We start from the raw sequence: 18,827 nt of genomic DNA, 5'->3' as shown, positions 1-18,827 counted from the left end.
AATGTACCATCTCAGTGAGTGGGCCTATTTTTATTGGCCTTTCATCTCCATCTGCAATGCTTCTTTCAATCCTTTCCTGTACAAGCACTTGGACCTGCGGAGGATGAGGAGGGGGAAGTGTTTGCTACCATGCAGGCATAAGTACCTGCTAAATCAGTAAATTTTGAGGCGGTACTGATAGGAAACTGTACTACCAGTGTGGGATGATCGGATGATCCCATTTGCAGTCCATCCATAAATCTGCTGAGCAGATTAGCATAACCAGCTTCTAGGATCATATGGTCTCATTGCACCAAGAGACTCCTTGCCAAGCGTAGAAATATTGGTGTTACTCTGTCAGATGGACCAGTGCCAGAATCTCCTTCCCTCTGTAACCACCATAGCCAGTATCCCAAGCCTGCTCCCTTCCTCCTCACTATGGCCTTCACCTTCTCTTGTTGATACATCTACCTGCAGGTGATTTTAATTCCTCTCTTTGCCCATACAGCATCTTGCCATCATGTGGAAAGAGACTTCCTACTCTCCAGATGGCCTGGGCTGCAAATGGACCAATTGGGATGGTACCCATCATCCCATAACCAGCCCAAAGTACTTCTAAGGAAGACTTATGCCTTTATGTACTCCTGACTTCATCATTATCTTAGCACATCCCACAAGTTTCTGGATTCTGATGGGCTCAGCCTGCTTTTCCTTCAGGTCTTCTTCATGTTCTCTGAGAAGATCCTGGGTTTTCTTTCCTTGTAGTCTGAGTTGCTGATTAATGCTGAGTGCAGGATGAATTTGAGACCGATCCAGTAGCACAGCAGAAAGGCTTTGGCCATGACCCATGCTGTCCAGAAGGCAAAATGTTGTTTTTATTGTATAGCCTCTGATCTGCTATCCAAAGGGGCCCTTTGATTTACATGGTAGATAGCTGTGATCAGCCAGCCCCAGGCTGGGGCAAGGCAAGTCAGATGTCCTACCACTGCCTGACAAAGCTAAACCAGAGGTGGAGAAAAGTCAGAATAGGCACATCCATTGCTATCAACAAAGGAGCATGACTTTCCTACCTGTCCCTTGGCAGGTGCTCAGTGAATCACCTCTGCCCAAAATAAAGCTGAATGAACTTGTTTGGGAGCCTTGGGAAAGCCCATGTTTGCTCCTGGTGAAGAACTCCAGCATAGTCATAAAGCAAGAGTATTTACGACTATGGTCCTGATCTCAATCAAATTGAGTTGACGATGTCTCTGTGTGATTTGCAGCAGGAATACTTCACCTTGGCGTATAATTTCCCTTTACAGCAGGCTTTCAAAAGCCACGTCCACTAGCTTGAAATATACTGGGTGACTCCTTGCTGATATTATTGCCATCGAGGGTAGGAAGGGCAAGAATGAGGAAACAAAAGGGATATTTTAATGCTGAAGTGGATTGTTGTTTTTTTTCCCCAAGAGAGCTGGTGGCAGAAGTTGAAAGAATTAGTCTCAAAGCTAGAGGGCAGCAGGCCAAGTTCCTGTTTATTTCTTGGCCACCCTGTCTCTGCTTTTGACATTTGTTGCTGACTGTATCTAAAGTCGTAGTGCAGTCTCAGTGTTGCACCACAAACCATTGCATTGCAGACTAACACAGTGTGAAATCAAACATTACTCATCTGACACAATCACCAAGTGAGAGAGCTTGGTTATTTTCTCCTGTAAATGGGCAATGCAGTCAAGAAGTGGATGGAAACTGAGTCACGGAGGAGTAAAGCAATTGATCGGAGTGGCTCTGGTGTGATAGGAGCTGTAGAAAGAGCATCTGTCTCTCCTGATACCTATTACCCAATACATCTGATTGCATCGTCCATCTTGTCTTTGAACAGTCAAAGATCCAGCGGGGTAGTTTTCATGTCAGTGTTTCACAGACATCTGTACAGGGATGGGTAAGCTTGGGTAGCCTACTTGAGTTGATGGGATAAAGGATTAAGTCTTCTTTTGTGCCATCTCCTCTAAGATGAACACTATCTTGTTCTGGGCCTTGCAAGGAGTTTAGTTTTGTGTGGAGAAAGAGAAGGGGAGAAAAAATAGCAAAAGCCAAACCCAAGCCTAGATAATATCTATTATCCACTGGGTTTAAAAGATACACAATCATTTAATTACCTTGAAGGAAGCTTTCATCTTTCCCTGCTTAGCCGATTTGTGTGCGTATGTGTTTTTCTTCCTCCCTCCAAACAAGCTTTTTATTAAAAGGATTTTCATCTGCTGCCTAAAAAAGAGAACAGAAGAAAAGATCTCGCACCCAAGTGTTTTATGTGGAGTTGTATGTGCTAATGACAGCAAAGCCCACATAAAAGAAACAACAGCTTCAAATATTAATTTGTCAAAAGTGATAGAAAGCAGTGTGAAGATCATGCTGTTGAGCAGCTGCTTGAAGGAGAGCAATGCTGCTTTGACCGGTGTTTGCTCATGCCTTGTGCTGAATGATCCAGTGGTCGCTGCAGTGGAGTGCACTGATTTAGCTCTGATGCGGTGATTGTCCTTCTTGAGGATGGGTGCTGGGGATACAGGGAAGAAGGGAGGGGAAGAAGAAGCAGGGAGTGATAATGAAAGCTCAGCATGAGCTGGTAGATATTTAAGAAGCAATGGACAATGTCCTTAATACCATGTTTTAAATTTTGGCCAGTCCTGGAGTGGTCAGGCATTTGGACTAGGTGATCAGTGTTCCAGTATCTGAAGGGGCCTACAAGGATGCTGGAGAGGGACTCTTCATGAGGGACTGTAGTGATAGGACAAGGGATGGAGGGTTCAAACTGAAACAGGGGAAGTTCAGGTTGGACATAAGGCAGAAGTTCTTTACCTTGAGGATGCTGAGGCACTGGCACAGGCTGCCCAAAGAAGTTGTGAATGCTCCATCCTTGGCTGTTTTCAAGGCCAGGCTGGACAGGGCTTGCAGCAACCTGCTCTACTAGTGGAAATGTCCCTGCCCATAGCAGGGGACTGGTACTAGAGGATTTGAAGGTCCTTTTCAACCCAGACAATTTTATGATTCTATCATTTTAGGCCCCTTACAGCTTAAAATACCCAATTATTCTAGTCTAGTCTAGTCTAACACCTCATCATGAACTTTGTAGTAAACTCAGCAGTGCCCTTCTCCACCCTGCCAACGCATCTCAGTCTGGATAAGGGAGGGCTTTGTGGCAGGGTCTCAAAAGAGCAGACAGGTTTTTATGGCCCCCAAAGTGTCCTGCTTTGTCCTCTTTGCAAGGTTCAGAAGGAAGGCATTGTGCCCAGCTCCTCCTAAAATGCTGGTGGAAGTGCCTGAGCATCTGCACTGGGGTGGGAGTAGAGGAGCTGCTGGGTCAGCAGGTGTCTGTGGTCCACTCCATTCTCCCTTGCATCTGCAGACCTTCTGGTGATGCATCTTCAACTGTTGCTGTGGCAACTGCTTGGTTTCCCTCCCACTCTGATTTCTATTCTCCTCTAACCTGGCCAGAGAGGTGACTGTTGGAAGCATAAGCATGGGGAGGAGAGAAAACCCATCTCTGCCTAAATGAATCTATCTCATTTCTCAGGGACTCTAATGACAGTTGCAGCAAGGCCAGTATCAGAGTGATGAATCCTTCCTTGTTTTTTGATTATCCACTCACTTATCCTGGCACCTGCCTATCATTAAGGGGAGGGTGTGAGGTGTAGTTTCTATGGCAACTGCAGGCAACCTGCTACCTTCAAGCGCTAGGAGCAGGCAGAGGGACCAGCAGGAGAGGAGAGGGATTCAGAAGCAGCTCTAGACTGCACCCATCTGCACCCATCCCATGCAGATGGGATCTGGCATGGTGATGCATGCATTTTATGGCACCTGCTTTTAAGCAGCATGGGTGTTTGGTGTTTATCATCTGTTTAGCTCTTAAAAGTGTTTCCAAGCATGGACAACTGAGTTCAGTCTAGTCGGCATCTTGTCCAGGGGGCAGCAGGAATAATCTGGGATGAGGCTGTAGCTGCTAGTTTGGATCCAGCCATGCCTTGAGGGTTTGGCATTCCAGGCTGTGGCATTTCAGTCTTCATCCATTATTATCACAGAATCATAGAATAGTTAGGATTGGAAATGACCTTAACATCATTTAGTTCCAGCCCCCCTGCCCATTCCCAGAAGGAGAGATGTGTGGTGTAGTGGGTACATCCTCTTTGGAGGGAGTGCTTCAAATGATAGTAAGAGGAATCTAAGCACAGAAATGAGAGTCCAGGCAGAAAGCTTTCCCCTTATTCATAGAGTCCTGTTAGAAATCACTGCTCAGAGGCAGTCTCAATCAGTGCAGGAGGCTACAGGTTTTACGTCAGCAGATGAGAGTTTAATTCTTAGCTTGGACCTTCCTGTGCCCCTGTTTCTCTCACACACACATCTGATTTGGGTAAGCACTTCCTGCTAATAGGTGCTTGTACAGTCCTTAGTACCTGGAGCTATGATCTCACAGTGAGGACTGTGCATGTCTTTGAGCATGTACAAGCAAATTAGATAATTCACTGGTTTTTGCAAGTCACACTGACTGGCACTGAGGTGAAGACAAAGATGGAAATCCTGGTTGTGAAGTGGCTTCTTCTGCTATTTTCTAGTACCTTTTGTCATCTCTGAGCCTTTATGCCCTGCAGTCATCCAGCTGGCAGGGGAAAAGGCTGGTAACTTGTTCAATTTCCACAGTAACTTCCAGCAGGGTTTGCTGTTATTATGGTGGTGGATCTGCAGTCAATCTCTGCTGGGCAGCCCCATCATGTCTCTCCTTGCTGAGACCTGAAACCAAATCCCAACGGGAACAGAGAAGTGATGGAAAAAGACCTTCCTATGAGCACTTCATCCTACCTTAATGCACATCTTGTGTTCTTAGCGCTTAGCCTCTCCAGCCGCAATGTGAATGACGAATCAAGGACCTGTTCATATAATTCCTAGGAGCAACTCAGGGACATTAGTTTGAGTGGAGATGTAAGAAGCATCTGACACTCAATACCATGTTACTCATAACAATTGGGTTGCTCACTAATGCAAGATTATTCCACAGGACAGAGTGATCTCAGAATGCAACAGGGTAATATCCATCTGTCCCTGTCAACACTGCACCCTTGAAATGACGTCGGGAAGAGCTTATGTTTTGATAGCATAGCTCAGTGCAATGTCATTGTAATGCCTCAAGTGACTACAGGCTTTTCTGGCTATCTGGACATCTGTTAGGTCTGCTAGGATCCATATGGCAGCCTGCAGTTTAAGGGAGGAAAGACAATTCCCTATTCAGACTTAGTCCAGGGTGATGGCCTAGCTCTGAAACAAGAAGGCTTTGCTTTTCTCCATTGTAGCACCAGCTGAATTCACTGCTTTGGGACATGTAAGCTTTTGGGATGTGGCCAAGGATAGATGGTCTCAGGATGTTGAAGCTGCAGATAAGAGGTGAGGCTGGAATGTGTCTACTGCTTGGTGCATCTCCAGGAGACCGACCCCAGACCCTCCTTCCCTGCCTTGTATTTGAGCGTGACTCCATTTGCTTTGGCTTGGTTGTTATCTCATGCTGTCATGAATCTCAGTGAGGGGGAGCATGACAAAGGCCATGATATCATGGTCCTGACCTTCCCACTGTGGAAGCCAAAGCAGCAGGGCTTTCTGGGCCTCTGTCCTGGTTTCTGAAGGAAATGGGTTTGCATCAACATGTCTTGTGGGTGCAACCTCCTGTCCATCTGTTGCTCTGTCTCCTCTATCGACTTCTGAACTCATTGGCCATTCTTGGCTAATTGAGCCAAAGTCTGGAGCTCTCAGAGATACCAAGTTCATATTAACATTGTAAATACAGGAAGCTTTAGAGAACAAATAGTCTTTTGGTCCTCCTTTAGGAAGAAAGCACTACATTTTGGTCTCAACCCTTGTTAGATACAGGAAATCCCCATGTGAGACTATTGTCATGATAGTCCCTGTCACTTCTGAGGGGATTCTTGGTTGGAGAATGTCCCTTACCTGTACAAAACCCATTTGTTGGCACAGAAACTTATGCTGATGAATGACATGTCAATGTCATTGGTACATGATGAGCAGTAGAGGGTATTATTGTAAGGCTCAAAACCTGCAGCCTCATTGGGCTGCTGGGGTGCCACGCACAGATGTACGGTGCTTTGATATGTGTGAAAGGTCTTACGAGCTTCAGAGGGAAGTAAGAAGGGAAGTAAGAAAGATGTAGATTTATATAGTAATAATTAGAGAAGAAATAAGCTGTCTGTGCTCTGTCCCATGCTTTGCACAACCCAGTTTTACTCTGTGTGTTATTCCGAAGGGCTCTCCTACTGAACCAGGATTTTCCTTTAACAAAAGATAGACTTTATCCAAGTAAATACATGGTTATCTTCTCTCTTGCACATACACCACCTTCCTCAATGCACACATTCATATTCCTTACCATTTCAAAGCCAGGCAGTTACTCAGGAAACACCAGAACTGAGACTGTCTGCATGTCTCCAGTAGCCATTTTCCTATGAGCAGATGTACCTACTGACACAATCATCTACTATTTTTATCACTAGTCCCCTCCTCTCATCCAGTGACCAGAAGGCTCATGCTCTCTGGATCATTACTTTTCCTTCTGAGAGTGAGTCAAAGCAACAAAGGGCTGAGAGGAAGTTAACGTTGTGTCTCTATTTAACAAGGATAAATGTGGTGCTTGGATAATTATGGCAGCCTGACCTTGATCCTTGTGAAATAATAGACCAGCTGAGAAAGACTCTATTAATAAAGAATTAAAGGAGGGTAAAATCGTTAATGTTGATCAGTAGAGATGTGTGGACTGACTTCAGAAGCAGAATAGTCCTAGGTTGGGAACAAGCTCCCAGCAGACCTGGGTCATTTCCCAATGCTGTCTGCATGGCCTTGGGGGAGTCACTTTGCTTCTGATCAATGGGATCCATCAGCGAGCAATGTAAGAGGAGGTCAGTTATCTTCATTCAGCTTCTGCTTTTCGAGTAGCCACTCTTTGGTGATCAGAATCACTCATAGCACTGAAACCAGGGACCCAAGAGGTTATGGCAGCTGAGCTAATGATCTGCTATTGATCTCTTGGTCTCCATTCCTCCAGCAGTGATATCTGTACACTGATCTGTGCAAACCACCATTGAAGTATGTAGCAACTAGTGTGTACAAAGCTTAAACAGGGCCAAGGCTCTTCCATGGTCTGAGCACCAGCCGCCTTTTCCGAGGCACCAGCATCACATGCTATACCTGACAAAAGAGCCCTGGTATTTGCTCTTGAGTGCATGGAAGACTCTTAACTGGAATGGAGCCACCAGAAGTGACAGTGGTGCAAGTACTCAATTATTCCTTTGCTGGCTCTGCATGTGTTTACACTTCCCATAAATCCTGTTGCTTTCTCCTCAGCGGCTGCCTTTAAAGTTCAGAGTATTTTCTTCTTGTATTATTACTTTAGCTGGGACAATAAATAAGCGTGCCATCAATCAAACTAACAACACTGTAAACTTAGGAAGTGCAGCTAAAATAGATGGTGCATTAAAAAATTCTTTGACCGGGTGAAGCATTTTTGTAGCTGGTTTGATTGCTGCTGGTGCTGATGTAAATTTGGGAGAAGTATATCCAGAAATTTATGGACTTTGGAATCCTGCCTCCAAAGCATTGACCCGATTCCGCTTTATAACCTAATAACATTCCCCAGCACTGTTGGTGTAAATTTTCAATGTAATTTTTATGATGCTAAGAATTAGTGGTGTAATAATGTAAACACAACATGGACTGTAAGTCACCCTCTTCCCTTCCCACACTGGGAATGCCCTGTGCTCCTTGCTGCTTCCTTCTCCAGATAATCCTGGGGCTGGGAAGTTGCACGAGTGTTTAGAAGTGATTCATCGGAGGAACCAGCTTGTCAGCCCTGGAGCTTGAAGCCGTCTGTCTGCAGCGGTACAGGGCTGCTGCTGAACAAGCCTCTGGTTTGCTTGGGTGATATCACAGCTCTGACCCAGGGTGTCTGTGCTGAGGTGTGAGAGGGAAGTTCAGAGAACATACTCCAGGCAGTCCCTGCTGCCTCTCATCAGCCAGCTTGCTGCCTTCCTGCTTTTTATCCAGGTGAAATCTGATTCCCCTAAAAGCAATGAAAAAAACTCCATTGTTTTCTTCCTCTTTCCCCCTTTCCTCTTTCTCCTTCCTTCCCTTCCTTTCCTCCCCTTCCTCTTTCCCTGTTCTGATTTTAATGTTTTTTGGTTCTAATTTACAGATCATCCAGATGCTGTGATCTAGATATCTTTATAAAGACGCAATCCCTGCCTCTCACTCCCTCCTAATCAAGACTTAATCCCTTACCCTCTTGATACAATTACAGCAGAGTGGGAGGGTGGGAAAGCCATAGGGAACACAGGGAAAACAGTACACTGCAGCTCAGCAGAGCAGAGAAACAAAAGATGTATTGTGTTTACATCATATGTGAGTAAATAGCAATCTGAGTGTCATTTCTTGTGCATCCCAAAGCACTTGAGTGGGTAAGTTATGGTCCTCACTTGGATTCACTTTGACGTCATGTTCCTTCTAGGCAAGATGGCTTGGGTAAGGCACAAAGATGGTTGATGAATGACGGATATTGAAAGAAACATCTTAAAAGCCCCTGAGGTTGAAGATGAGGAAATGGATTTTAATGGCAGGAGAAAAGGGGATCTGTATGCTTTGAGATAAGTAGGTAGTCACAGAGTTGGTGGTGGTCCTAAATGGAGATGAATGCTGCTCATCTGGGAAAGGAATGGTGAACATCCATTGCCAAGAGTTGAGTTTATCTTGCCAAGGATGCCTGCAATGCAGTCAGCAGTAGGTGAGCTCTAGTTTCCTTTTGTAGACAGCAGAGATCTGGTCAATGTTACCAGGGATAATGAGGGGGTGGTATAAAGGAAAAGTAAGAAAGATTCCCTCGCCTGAATGCTTGGAATAAGAAGAGATGCACAGGCAAAGACAAGCAAACTGGGACATCAGTGTAAGGTGGAGACTGTTGATAGATGGATGGGTCATTGTATTAAACCTTATAGCAGCCTTCCAGTACTTGAAAAGTGGTCTACAGGAAATCTGGAAAGGGCTTTTGGACAAGGGCCTGTAGGGACAGGCCAAGGGGAATGGCTTTAACCTGCCAGAGGGGAGACTGAGATGAGCTCTTAGGCAGAAGCTCTTCCCTGTGAGGGTGCTGAGGCGCTGGCACAGGGTGCCCAGAGAAGCTGTGGCTGCCCCATCCCTGGCAGTGCTCAAGGCCAGGTTGGACACAGGGGCTTGGAGCAAGCTGCTCCAGTGGAAGGTGTCCCTGCCCGTGGCAGGGGTTGGAACTGGATGAGCTTTAAGGTCACTTCCAACACAAATCAGTCTGGGATTCTATGATACTATGATTCACGGATGTTTTGCCTGTTCCCATGTAAGATGCCTACCATTCAGAGTAGACCAGGCCCAGTTGCTTTTGGAAAACAGAAAACACTTTCATGACACTTGGGATCGTAATTCTGGCTATAAGCAGTAACAGAGACTGAAACTGTGAAAAATAAGATTAGAAGAAAACCCATGCTATATTACAGCATTGTAAAAGAAAGATCCTAACATGCTTCATCCCTAGGAGAGGGTGATAACTGTGAGTATCTCGTCAGTCTCCAGCTTATAGTGGAAAAAAAATCTCCACAAAATCATAGCTGTATATGTATGAAGCACCATAAAGGAGCCAAACTAATTAGTTCAGGGCTAAGAGCATATAGCCTCAGAGAGGTTTCATTGTCCTCTTTAGAAGAATTCTCATGATGGCTTTCACTGGGGACTCACTCAGGTATAGCTGTGATGAGGGCCATAACACATATGTGAGAGAAAAGGAGAGAAAAGCTTCTCATTTCTGAGACTTCATTATTTCAGCAAGTTACAGCAAAACACAATTGCAGACATTCTATGAGGAGTTATAAATAAAGAAAATGAAACTACCATCGACCCAATGAGTACAGTCCATTTCATGCAGTGTTTTAACTTGACAACTGGCAGTCTGGTTATTTGAGGTACGCATCCCTACTGATACAAGTAATTGCAAGGGTGGAGGATGTTATTGTAAAGAGACTGATTTGAAAGCATTTAAGGAGTAGAATGAAGTTACATACACAGAATGAATCAAAAAAAGTGCACTTTCATATGCGTTGCTCTGGTACAGATTAAACTGGATTTGAGCTCCTCTGGAATCTGAACCAGCTCCCCTTAGAGTCAGGGGAAAGGCTTCATTTATTATATACCAAAGACAAAAGGGGTGGGATTGTGCCCTTCCTTGGTACAGTTGCTGGCAGTGGATGTTTTTATTTCCCCTACATCATGTGAAAACTGTGCTTTTGCAACCTAGCTGATGTCCATTGCAGGGGAAAGGTGAAGAGAAACTGCCTCTGCTGGAAAATGCCCAGGATAACTCTTTTTAAAGGATCCTTCTGCTTGGATCCTGTGCCAGGGTCTGCTCAGAGCAGGCTGATGTTTTGCCCTCTAAATACATACCTGACCAGGCACCCAAAGCTTGACACAGGTTGCAAAATGAATATCACGTCTGAATTCAAACCCAGAGCCTAGTCCAAGCTCTGAGGTTTTATGCAGTACATCACCCAATGAAATTGCCTTTTCCCCTCCCTGTTTCAATTAGAAAGAACATTAGGTCAATCAGATAAAGCCACATTGGGAGGATTTCCTCTTTATGGCGCTTGCCTCTTCAATTATCTATAATGAACTTCCTCACATCACTGCAAAGCTTTTTATATGCAAACGAATCCTGTTTTGGGGCTGCTGCAATCACTGCTTGTTAATGAACTTGAAACAAGTGTTATCAGAAAGGTTACAGCACCAGTGGTGGAGGGGGACGGGATAAAGCTAGAGAAGAAAGACCAGCCTGAAGAGCTGGGATTGGCCTGCAGGTAACATAGTGGACTATCTCCAATCCCCATCCTCTATGTGACAGACATCAAGCAAAATGCCCACTCTTGGGAAATGGCTGCTCAGCAGCAGATAGGGCTTTCCCATCCTCCTGTCCCACTGATCCCCTGTGCCAATGCATTTCTCTCTCAACTCCTACAGCTGGGAGGAAAGAAAAATGAGGTGATGTTGCCAAGGTCTTATGCCAAGAGAGAGAGCTGATTCAGAGGCCCCAGGACATGTTGGGCAGATGAAGGGGAAGGGTCAGGGGGGTGTTGAAGCCATGCAGTCGCAGATGGTATTTTAGATGTTATCTGCTGGTGTTATCAGAGTTGGAAACTCTTACTCATATTTTTCCACAGCCTAGACCGCCTACTTCCCTTGCCCTCTGCATTTACATAGGTCTAAGTCACCCAGGGTTAGATTATGCCGCACTTTCTCATGTTGAGTAGCTACTTAAACCTCCACCTAATCTTAACACTGGTGTGCCTTGATAAGATAGGACCACTGAACCTAAGGTTAGAAAGGTTTTTTAGACTGTCAAGCCTTACCCTTTTGTCAAGACAAACACTTTTGTGACACCTTAACCATTGTATTCCAGCATTAGTAGTAGTTATATTTCAGTATTAGTAGTTGTCCCCTGGGACAATGTCACAGGACAGAACAACAGCAACAGCTTGGAGTATTGGAACAGCACTCAAGCACTCCCGGGGGTCCCATACAGCCTCTTTCTACACTGTGTCTTGTGCATGATGAGACATAGAGCAACATCCACCGCTCATACACTCAGCTTTCTGGAGCCTCCTCATATGTTACTGCCTGTTGAAGTACTACTCGGCACCAGCATCCCCAAGACTGCAGAGTATCATAGTGGTAAAGCTCATTACTGCAATGCAGTACCACACAGGCTTTCCACTTCCAATCCTTACATCATCCAGCCAGGAGACTGGTGGAAGGCTTCTGGACTTCACTGCAGCAATGTGCTGTGTGGTTACTTGATTTTCTTCCTGCCCCTGGCCATGGATCAGCTCACACCCACAGTGTGATGATTGATGGCTTTTGTAATTCTATTCCTCGTTGGCATAACTGCAGATGTTACACGTCTAATCCATTTCTTCATCTTCCTAAGCTGTTTGCTTCAGTAAGATGCTTCCACCATCTGCTCTAACCAGCTCCCAGGCTCTCATAAGCCGTAAATTCCACTTTTGAACCTTTCAGTCCCTTTCCCTACTTTCCAGCCCTGGATCAGTCATTTTTCTCCCGCTGTCCCTTACCCACACATGCAGATTAAGCTTGCATCTCTTTATGTAAGTTTCCTGTCTCTGCTTCTCCAACTGGATCTGACTTTAACACTGGGCAGTTCAGTCTGAAGTGGTGCTGTTCTCTGGAAAGGGTGGCTGCACCATCATGGTACCGTGGTGCTCTACAGATAACAAACAGCACGCCCAATGCAGTGCAGAGAAGAAAAAAGAAGGGACAGGTTTCTTTTGGCATCTAGGAAAAGCCTTAAAAGGGGGGACATCCAGGCACTCAAAAGAGAGCAAGACAGCATGGTCTGTGTATATGGCATGCTTATGTTTTGTAGCCTGTTGTAGTGGGGTTTTTGTATCAACCTGCCTTGGATTAGCCAGGCAAATACTGCAGTCATTTCCTGAAGAGTTGATACCCTACTGGAATACATGGATTTGACAGCTTGTGTTTGTCTGATTGTGACGTGAAGAAGCAGTGCACTGCTACTCTATGCTTATTAATGAGACTTTGAATACAGCCTTCTGCACTGCAACTTTGAGTACCCAAAACCTCACCCTGTGAGGCACTGGATTAGCAACACACACTCAGCATTGCACCTTTAGCGAAATGGTGACAAGCCTTTCCACGGGATCGCCACACGCTGTGTAACAGTTGTTTCCTGGGGGCTGGATCCATCTGTAATAAATGCTCTGTCCCCTTCTTAGCCAAAACAAACTCTCTTTTTAACAGCCTAGCCTCTCTCTTGCTGGAGCTGGCTGGAGCTGTGCCTCCAAGCAAGGAATTATGCTCAGATTTGTGCTTTATTCACTTCTCATGTCATGGTGTTGCAACTGGGCTAAGTTCCTGGAGGGAACACGAATGCTTTCCAGCTACCTGATTAATAGAACAGGTATTAAAAAGCACCAGAGGTAGCTTCCTTGGGTCCTGAAGGTTGCAAGTCTGTAGGGTGAACAAGGGAGAGAGGAAAGGATGGTCTGTAAAAGAAATCCTTCCTACCTGTTTATCTCAGCCTTCCTGTAATGCTCCTGGAATACCTTGTAATAGGCTGAGGCCCAGGGAGATGCAAAGGCTTTGTAATGGGCTGAAGCAAAGTGTGAAGTGAGAAGGTTGAGAAACATCAGAGGACCCCACGTGGGGCTGGGAAACCCATGTGCTGACTTGGTGCCTTGTCTTCTCTCTCCCTAGGACTGTCCCCAGCTGCTGCAGGCAGGGAAGATCCTGGTGCCGGTGGAGGTGATCAAGCCAATCACATTGAAAGCCAAGAACCTGCCTCAACCACAGTCGGGACAGAAGGGCTATGAGTGCATCTTGAACATCCAGGGCAATGAGCAGAGGGTGCCTGCCTTGAGGTTCAACAGCTCCAGCGTGCAGTGCCAGAACACCTCGGTGAGCAAGCCCTGCATGCTAGGGAGGGATGCAGGGGCCAAGGAGGACCAGTAGTTGCTTCTGCCCTTAGATCCCAATATTTGGCAGTACAAGAAAGATGCTCAGGGGTCTGGAGCATCTCTCTTATGAGGAGAGATTGATGGAGCTGGGCCTGGTTAATCTGGAGAAGAGCAGACTGAGAGGGGATCTCATCAGTGCAGATCAATAGCTCAAAGGTGAGTGCCAAGGGGATGGTGCCAGACTCTTCACAGTGGTGCCTGGTGACGGGACAAGGAGCAATGGCCGGAAACTGAAACACAAGATTTTTCACCTCAACATGAGGAAGAACTTCTTTATGTTGATGGTAACAGAGCACTGGAACAGGCTGCCCATGGGGGTTGTGGACCCTCTTTCTCTGGAGACATTCCAAACCCACCATGGACATGTCCCTGTGTGACCAGCTCTGTGTGGCCCTCCCTTGGCAGGGGGTTGGACTGGATGGTCTCCAGAAGGTCCCTTCCAATCCTGACAGTTCTATGATTCTGTGAGTAGCCATGACCCTTAGGGGTTATGGGTCTATGATTCTGTGATTATTATCAATTTAATCTGCCTGGATCCTCACAGTGCCACATCCTTGTATGCATTCAGAAGGGTTTCTGGAGGGACAGGTCTTCATGTCAAGGCTGAGAGTTGAGTTATTCTGTGGGGTCTTGGTGATGGGACATGTAAAACCCCATATAAAGAGTCTGACAGTGGCCAGCATGTAATGGGTCAAAAGAAAGGTGAAAGGCTGAAGGCCTGAGTCAAACTTTCCTCCTGTTGCTAGTTCACCACATCACTTTTTGTTAGTCTCTTTGCGTCTGCCTACCTCTGCTTCCCCATCAGCAGTGAAGGACCAGTAACCCCCCCACCCAGGAGTCACGAAGGTGGTGTCACTAAACCAAAGTTGTTGCGGGCAAACGCTGGCACAGAATCATAGAATCACAGAATGGCTTGGGTTGGAAGGGAACTTAAAATCACCCAGCTCCAACCCCTGCTACGGGCAGGGACCCCTTCCACTGGAGCAGCTTGCTCCAAGCCCCTGTGTCCAACCTGGCCTTGAACACTGCCAGGGATGGGGCAGCCACAGCTTCTCTGGGCACCCTGTGCCAGCGCCTCAGCACTCTCACAGGGAAGAGCTTCTGCCTTATCTCCAACCTGAACTTCCCCTGTTTCAGTTTGAACCCATCACCCCTTGTCCTATCACTACAGTCCCTGATGAAGAGCCTCTCTCCAGCATCCTTGTAGCCCCTTCAGACACTGGAAGCTGCTCTGGGGTCTCCACACAGCTTCTCCAGGCTGAACAGTCCCAGTGTTCTCAGCCTGTCTCATGGAGGTGCTCTACCTGCCAGCAGCTGTGCATATATGCAAGAGTGGTCTCTTCAGGAGATTCCTGTCTCCAAGATGTACATTTGAGTCATTCTATTGCTGCTACTACAAGATGATTTATTAGTCAAAGAGCTAATTACAGGCTTTAGCCACTTCACTGCAGCTCTGCCACTCCATACCGGGCAGTGCCTGTTAAAATCCGTCACAACATATTCTGCTGCATTAAGCAGCATGCTAAAGATTACAGGCACTTCACACACTTTATGATCTGTTGCAAACAAGCAGCTTCCTAATCACATTGCTGCATTTATTTCTTTGTCCCCCTGATTTTCATTACTGGTTAGCAGCCTGTGAGCATCCAGGTTTGATGTTCTGTAAGAATGGATGGCTGGAGAAGTTAAGAAGGCATTACACTTTAAAACAAATTAGGATTTACTTTTACAGCAGCGGAAGGTTGTGGCTAAAGGGGTGTTATATGGATCTGCATAGAGACTACATGTCTGTCCAAAAAGTCTTAGCAAGGAAGAGAGCAGCTACCCTTTAGAGACGCAAATTCTCTTTCACACATAAATATCATCATGAATCAGGATGATTTTAAACACAGTGGGGCCGAGCAAGGGACGGACAGCATCAGCAATCCTGAACTCAGCATCTGAGTTTGTGATATCCAATAAAAGAGGCTGGTTTTGAGAGGTAATAGTTACTATTCCCATACTACCCCCATGCTCCAAGAGGTTGCTAGTCCCTACGAGCAGAGAAGTGGGCTTCCATGAATCCCCACATACGTTTGCTCACGGGATGTCTGAGTGCTTCAGAAGCACTAGACTGATTTTAATGCTAATTTTCACAAGCCAGGACACGCAAGGATGCTCCTGAGCTACACAGTGTAGCAGGGCTGAGTGTCAGGCTAATGGAAAAGCACTCCATGACCTTGCTGCTGCATGGTGACCATAGAACACCAGTCCCATATTTGGTGGTGGCTTGGGTGGACCTCTCTTTTTTACAAGGAGAGATGCTTATTTTGGACCAAATCAACTCTTTTCAGTATTCTTCCTCCTCTCCCTTTCTTCACCCTCTATTCTTTTCCCTTCTCCTTCCTTCCCTTTCCTTTCGAAGCCACTTTGACTCTCTGATTTGAGTTCTTTTTTTTGCTTTCTTCCCTGAGAAATGTTATTTCATTGTTGCTCTGAATTTGCAGACACTGAGAGAAGGAGATGTGGAAGGGAGAAACAGACAAAAGAAAGACACATTCACACACATACAGAGAGGGAACAGAGAAGCCCTGGCTCTGAGCGGTGGCAGAGAACACAGACAATAGGGAAGGAGTGCTGCAGATATGTCTCCATCATGATTATTTCCTTCCCTGCCAGAATTAGCATTCAGTCTGGAGCCACTGCAATACAATGAGCCTCTGCTCCAAGGGTCACCTGCCTTTAGAAACAGCTCTATGAGCTTGTTTGTAAATTGAATCAGCTCCCTTTGACTGAGCTTTTTACTCAGCAGAGTTGCTGGATGAGACACTGAATGTAGCACCTGCATTGCAGGCTTGGAGAAGGTCCAAAGGAGGGTGGGAGGATGTGTTGTGATGGTGTGTCTCTGAAGGGATGCTATCCTGCCAGCAGATCTTTCTGTTGGTGGTGCATGCTAGACTAAGCAATCATTCTTGGCTTGTTTTCCTTCAGAAGCCTCAAGATCTGTCCCCTGCCGTTGTACACCAGGCACTGACGTGCTCAAATTCAGCTCAACTTCTGTGAAATGCAGGGGTTTCCCTGCTTTCACACAAGGTAGAATCAGGGAAAAGCCTCAACTCTTGCTCTCCACTGTCTGGTCCCTCAAGATTTACACCAGGGATCAGAACCATCTTAAGCAGATGCTTTTCTAAGTGGCTCCAACTTGAGTTAAAGGATGTTATAAGGACACCCAGGTGGGACCAGCCTATCTGATGGTGTGTCAGTGGTGTCCTATCCAGCACTAGGTGCTCAGCAGCCAGCTCTATCTCACCCGTGTCTTTCCTGGAGATATTTCCTCTGATAACAGCAATAAGTCACTGCAGGGCAGCACGCTTCGGGACAATTATTGTTCCTGTCAAGTGGTTTGAGAGTCTCTGGGCTTTGTCCTCTATCACACCCCCCAAGGCATGCAATTATCACTCAGAGAGACACTACCTGCCAGTCCTTATTGCACTTATGATAGCTCTGCCGACAGCCTGGACAAAGAGTGATGGGAGGAAATGAAAAGCAGGGGAGCTAAGAAGGCATATAAATCAGTAAGTAAAAACATCAGCAGGAGGGGCTGAAATTGCTAGATCTATTAGGGTGGAAAGCAATCTCCCCAGTGGGAAACACTGGGAGCCCCAGCACATGCAATCAGCCCTATATTAGCTGCCTTTGGCATGAGGAAGAGGGAGATGGGTGAGTATTAGAATCATAGAATCATAGAATAGTTAGGGTTGTATCGTGGTTTAAGCCCAGCCTGTCACTCAGAAACCGCACAACTGTTCGCTCACTCTTCCACCTACCTCCCCCAGTTCCCGGAGGGATGGGGAGGAGAATCAAAAGAATGTAACTCCCACGGGTTGAGATAAGAGCAGCCCAGTAACTGAAGTATAACACAAATCACTGCTGCTACCACCAATGATAAGGGAAATAACAAGGGAAGAGAATAGAACCGCTCACTCACCCACCGACCGATACCCAGCCCAACCAAGCAGTGATCTAGCCCTTCTGGGTATCTGCCCCCAGTTCTACATCCTGGGCATGACGTGCTGTGGTATGGAATACCTCTTTGGTCAGTTTGGGTCAGGTGTCCTGTCTCTGCTTCCTCCCAGCTTCTCCTCCTCCCTGGCAGAGCATGAGACTCAGGAAGTCCTTGGTCAGACTAAACATTGCTAATCAGCAACTAAAACCATCGGTGTTATCAGCGCTGATCCCAGGCTGAAAGTCAAAACCACAGCACTGCACCAGCTACTAAGAAGGCGAAAAAAACTGCTACTGCTGAACCCAGGATAGGTTGCAAAAGACATTAAGAACATCAAATTCTAACCCCCCTGCCATGGGCAGGGACAGATGACCCACCTGACCATGCCGTGATCATTACTATTACCTGCTTCAATGACTAAGCCCACGTTCTTGTTTGGTATGACCCTGCCCATTGCCTGGCTTTGGCACACACAAGCAGCACGCACTGATTTCTAGCAGCAAAATCCCTGTTGATAATTTGCCTCTGGTCTTCTCTTTGCATTCACAGGTCTGTGTGTTGTGAGACCCGAGATGTTACAGCTCAAAGTGCTGTGTAACTTCAGGATAGGAAAAGCAAATATGTTATATCTGTCACATCATCGCACTTGAGCTAAAGATCTCAGTGGCATTTGACTCTGTGGTGTGGCTCACACAGTGAAGGGAGTGCTAAAAAACAGAGCTAAGGACTAAGCACAGAGCTGGGAAAAAATGAGGAGCTATTCACAGAGATCATGGGAAAACACACTTATGAGTGGCCAAAGGGAGACAAGCAGAGGGCTGAGTTGTATATCCACTTCTCAGCTATTGTGATACAGCCTGATGATGATGATGATGATGATTGCTACTACTATTATTACTATTACTATTATTATTATCATTATTATTATTTATTTATTTAGCTACATTCAAATAGCAGAGAAATTCCAAGCATGATGTAGGCTCTATTGTCCTGGGTGATACCCAGAATTCTCTCCCAGCTCCAGGAAGCAAAGACTCAAAGGAGATGGAACAACTGTGGGCAAGAAGTTTTCCGCCTATAGTTTATGGCTGGAAAATTGATGCAAAGAGGGATTAAAAGATTAGCACAGGACCACACAAGAAGCTGGTGCCGAGGTACAAGAATCACCAGGCCCAAGCTCTAATCAGTAAAGTGGTGCCAGGAAAACAGACTAACACTAAAATACCGCTAAAATGCCTGAGGTACAAAAAGGAAGTATCATGTAACTGCTTTTT

General features: G+C 46.0%; 1 protein-coding gene across 1 annotated transcript in view; it reads left to right on the top strand.

Moving 5' to 3' along the window:
• The window catches only part of PLXNA4 (plexin A4), a 450,672-nt gene that overhangs the window by 340,391 nt on the left and 91,454 nt on the right, over nt 1–18,827 (top strand). The window contains exon 9 of the mRNA XM_065672631.1: nt 13,309–13,509. Coding sequence (XP_065528703.1) covers nt 13,309–13,509 — 201 coding nt within the window. The remainder of the gene's footprint in view (nt 1–13,308; nt 13,510–18,827) is intronic.

This window comes from Lathamus discolor, chromosome 1 (genome assembly GCF_037157495.1).
Source record: "Lathamus discolor isolate bLatDis1 chromosome 1, bLatDis1.hap1, whole genome shotgun sequence".
In the NCBI taxonomy this organism is placed as follows: domain Eukaryota; kingdom Metazoa; phylum Chordata; class Aves; order Psittaciformes; family Psittacidae; genus Lathamus; species Lathamus discolor.
This window is presented reverse-complemented; position numbering and strand designations above follow the sequence as displayed.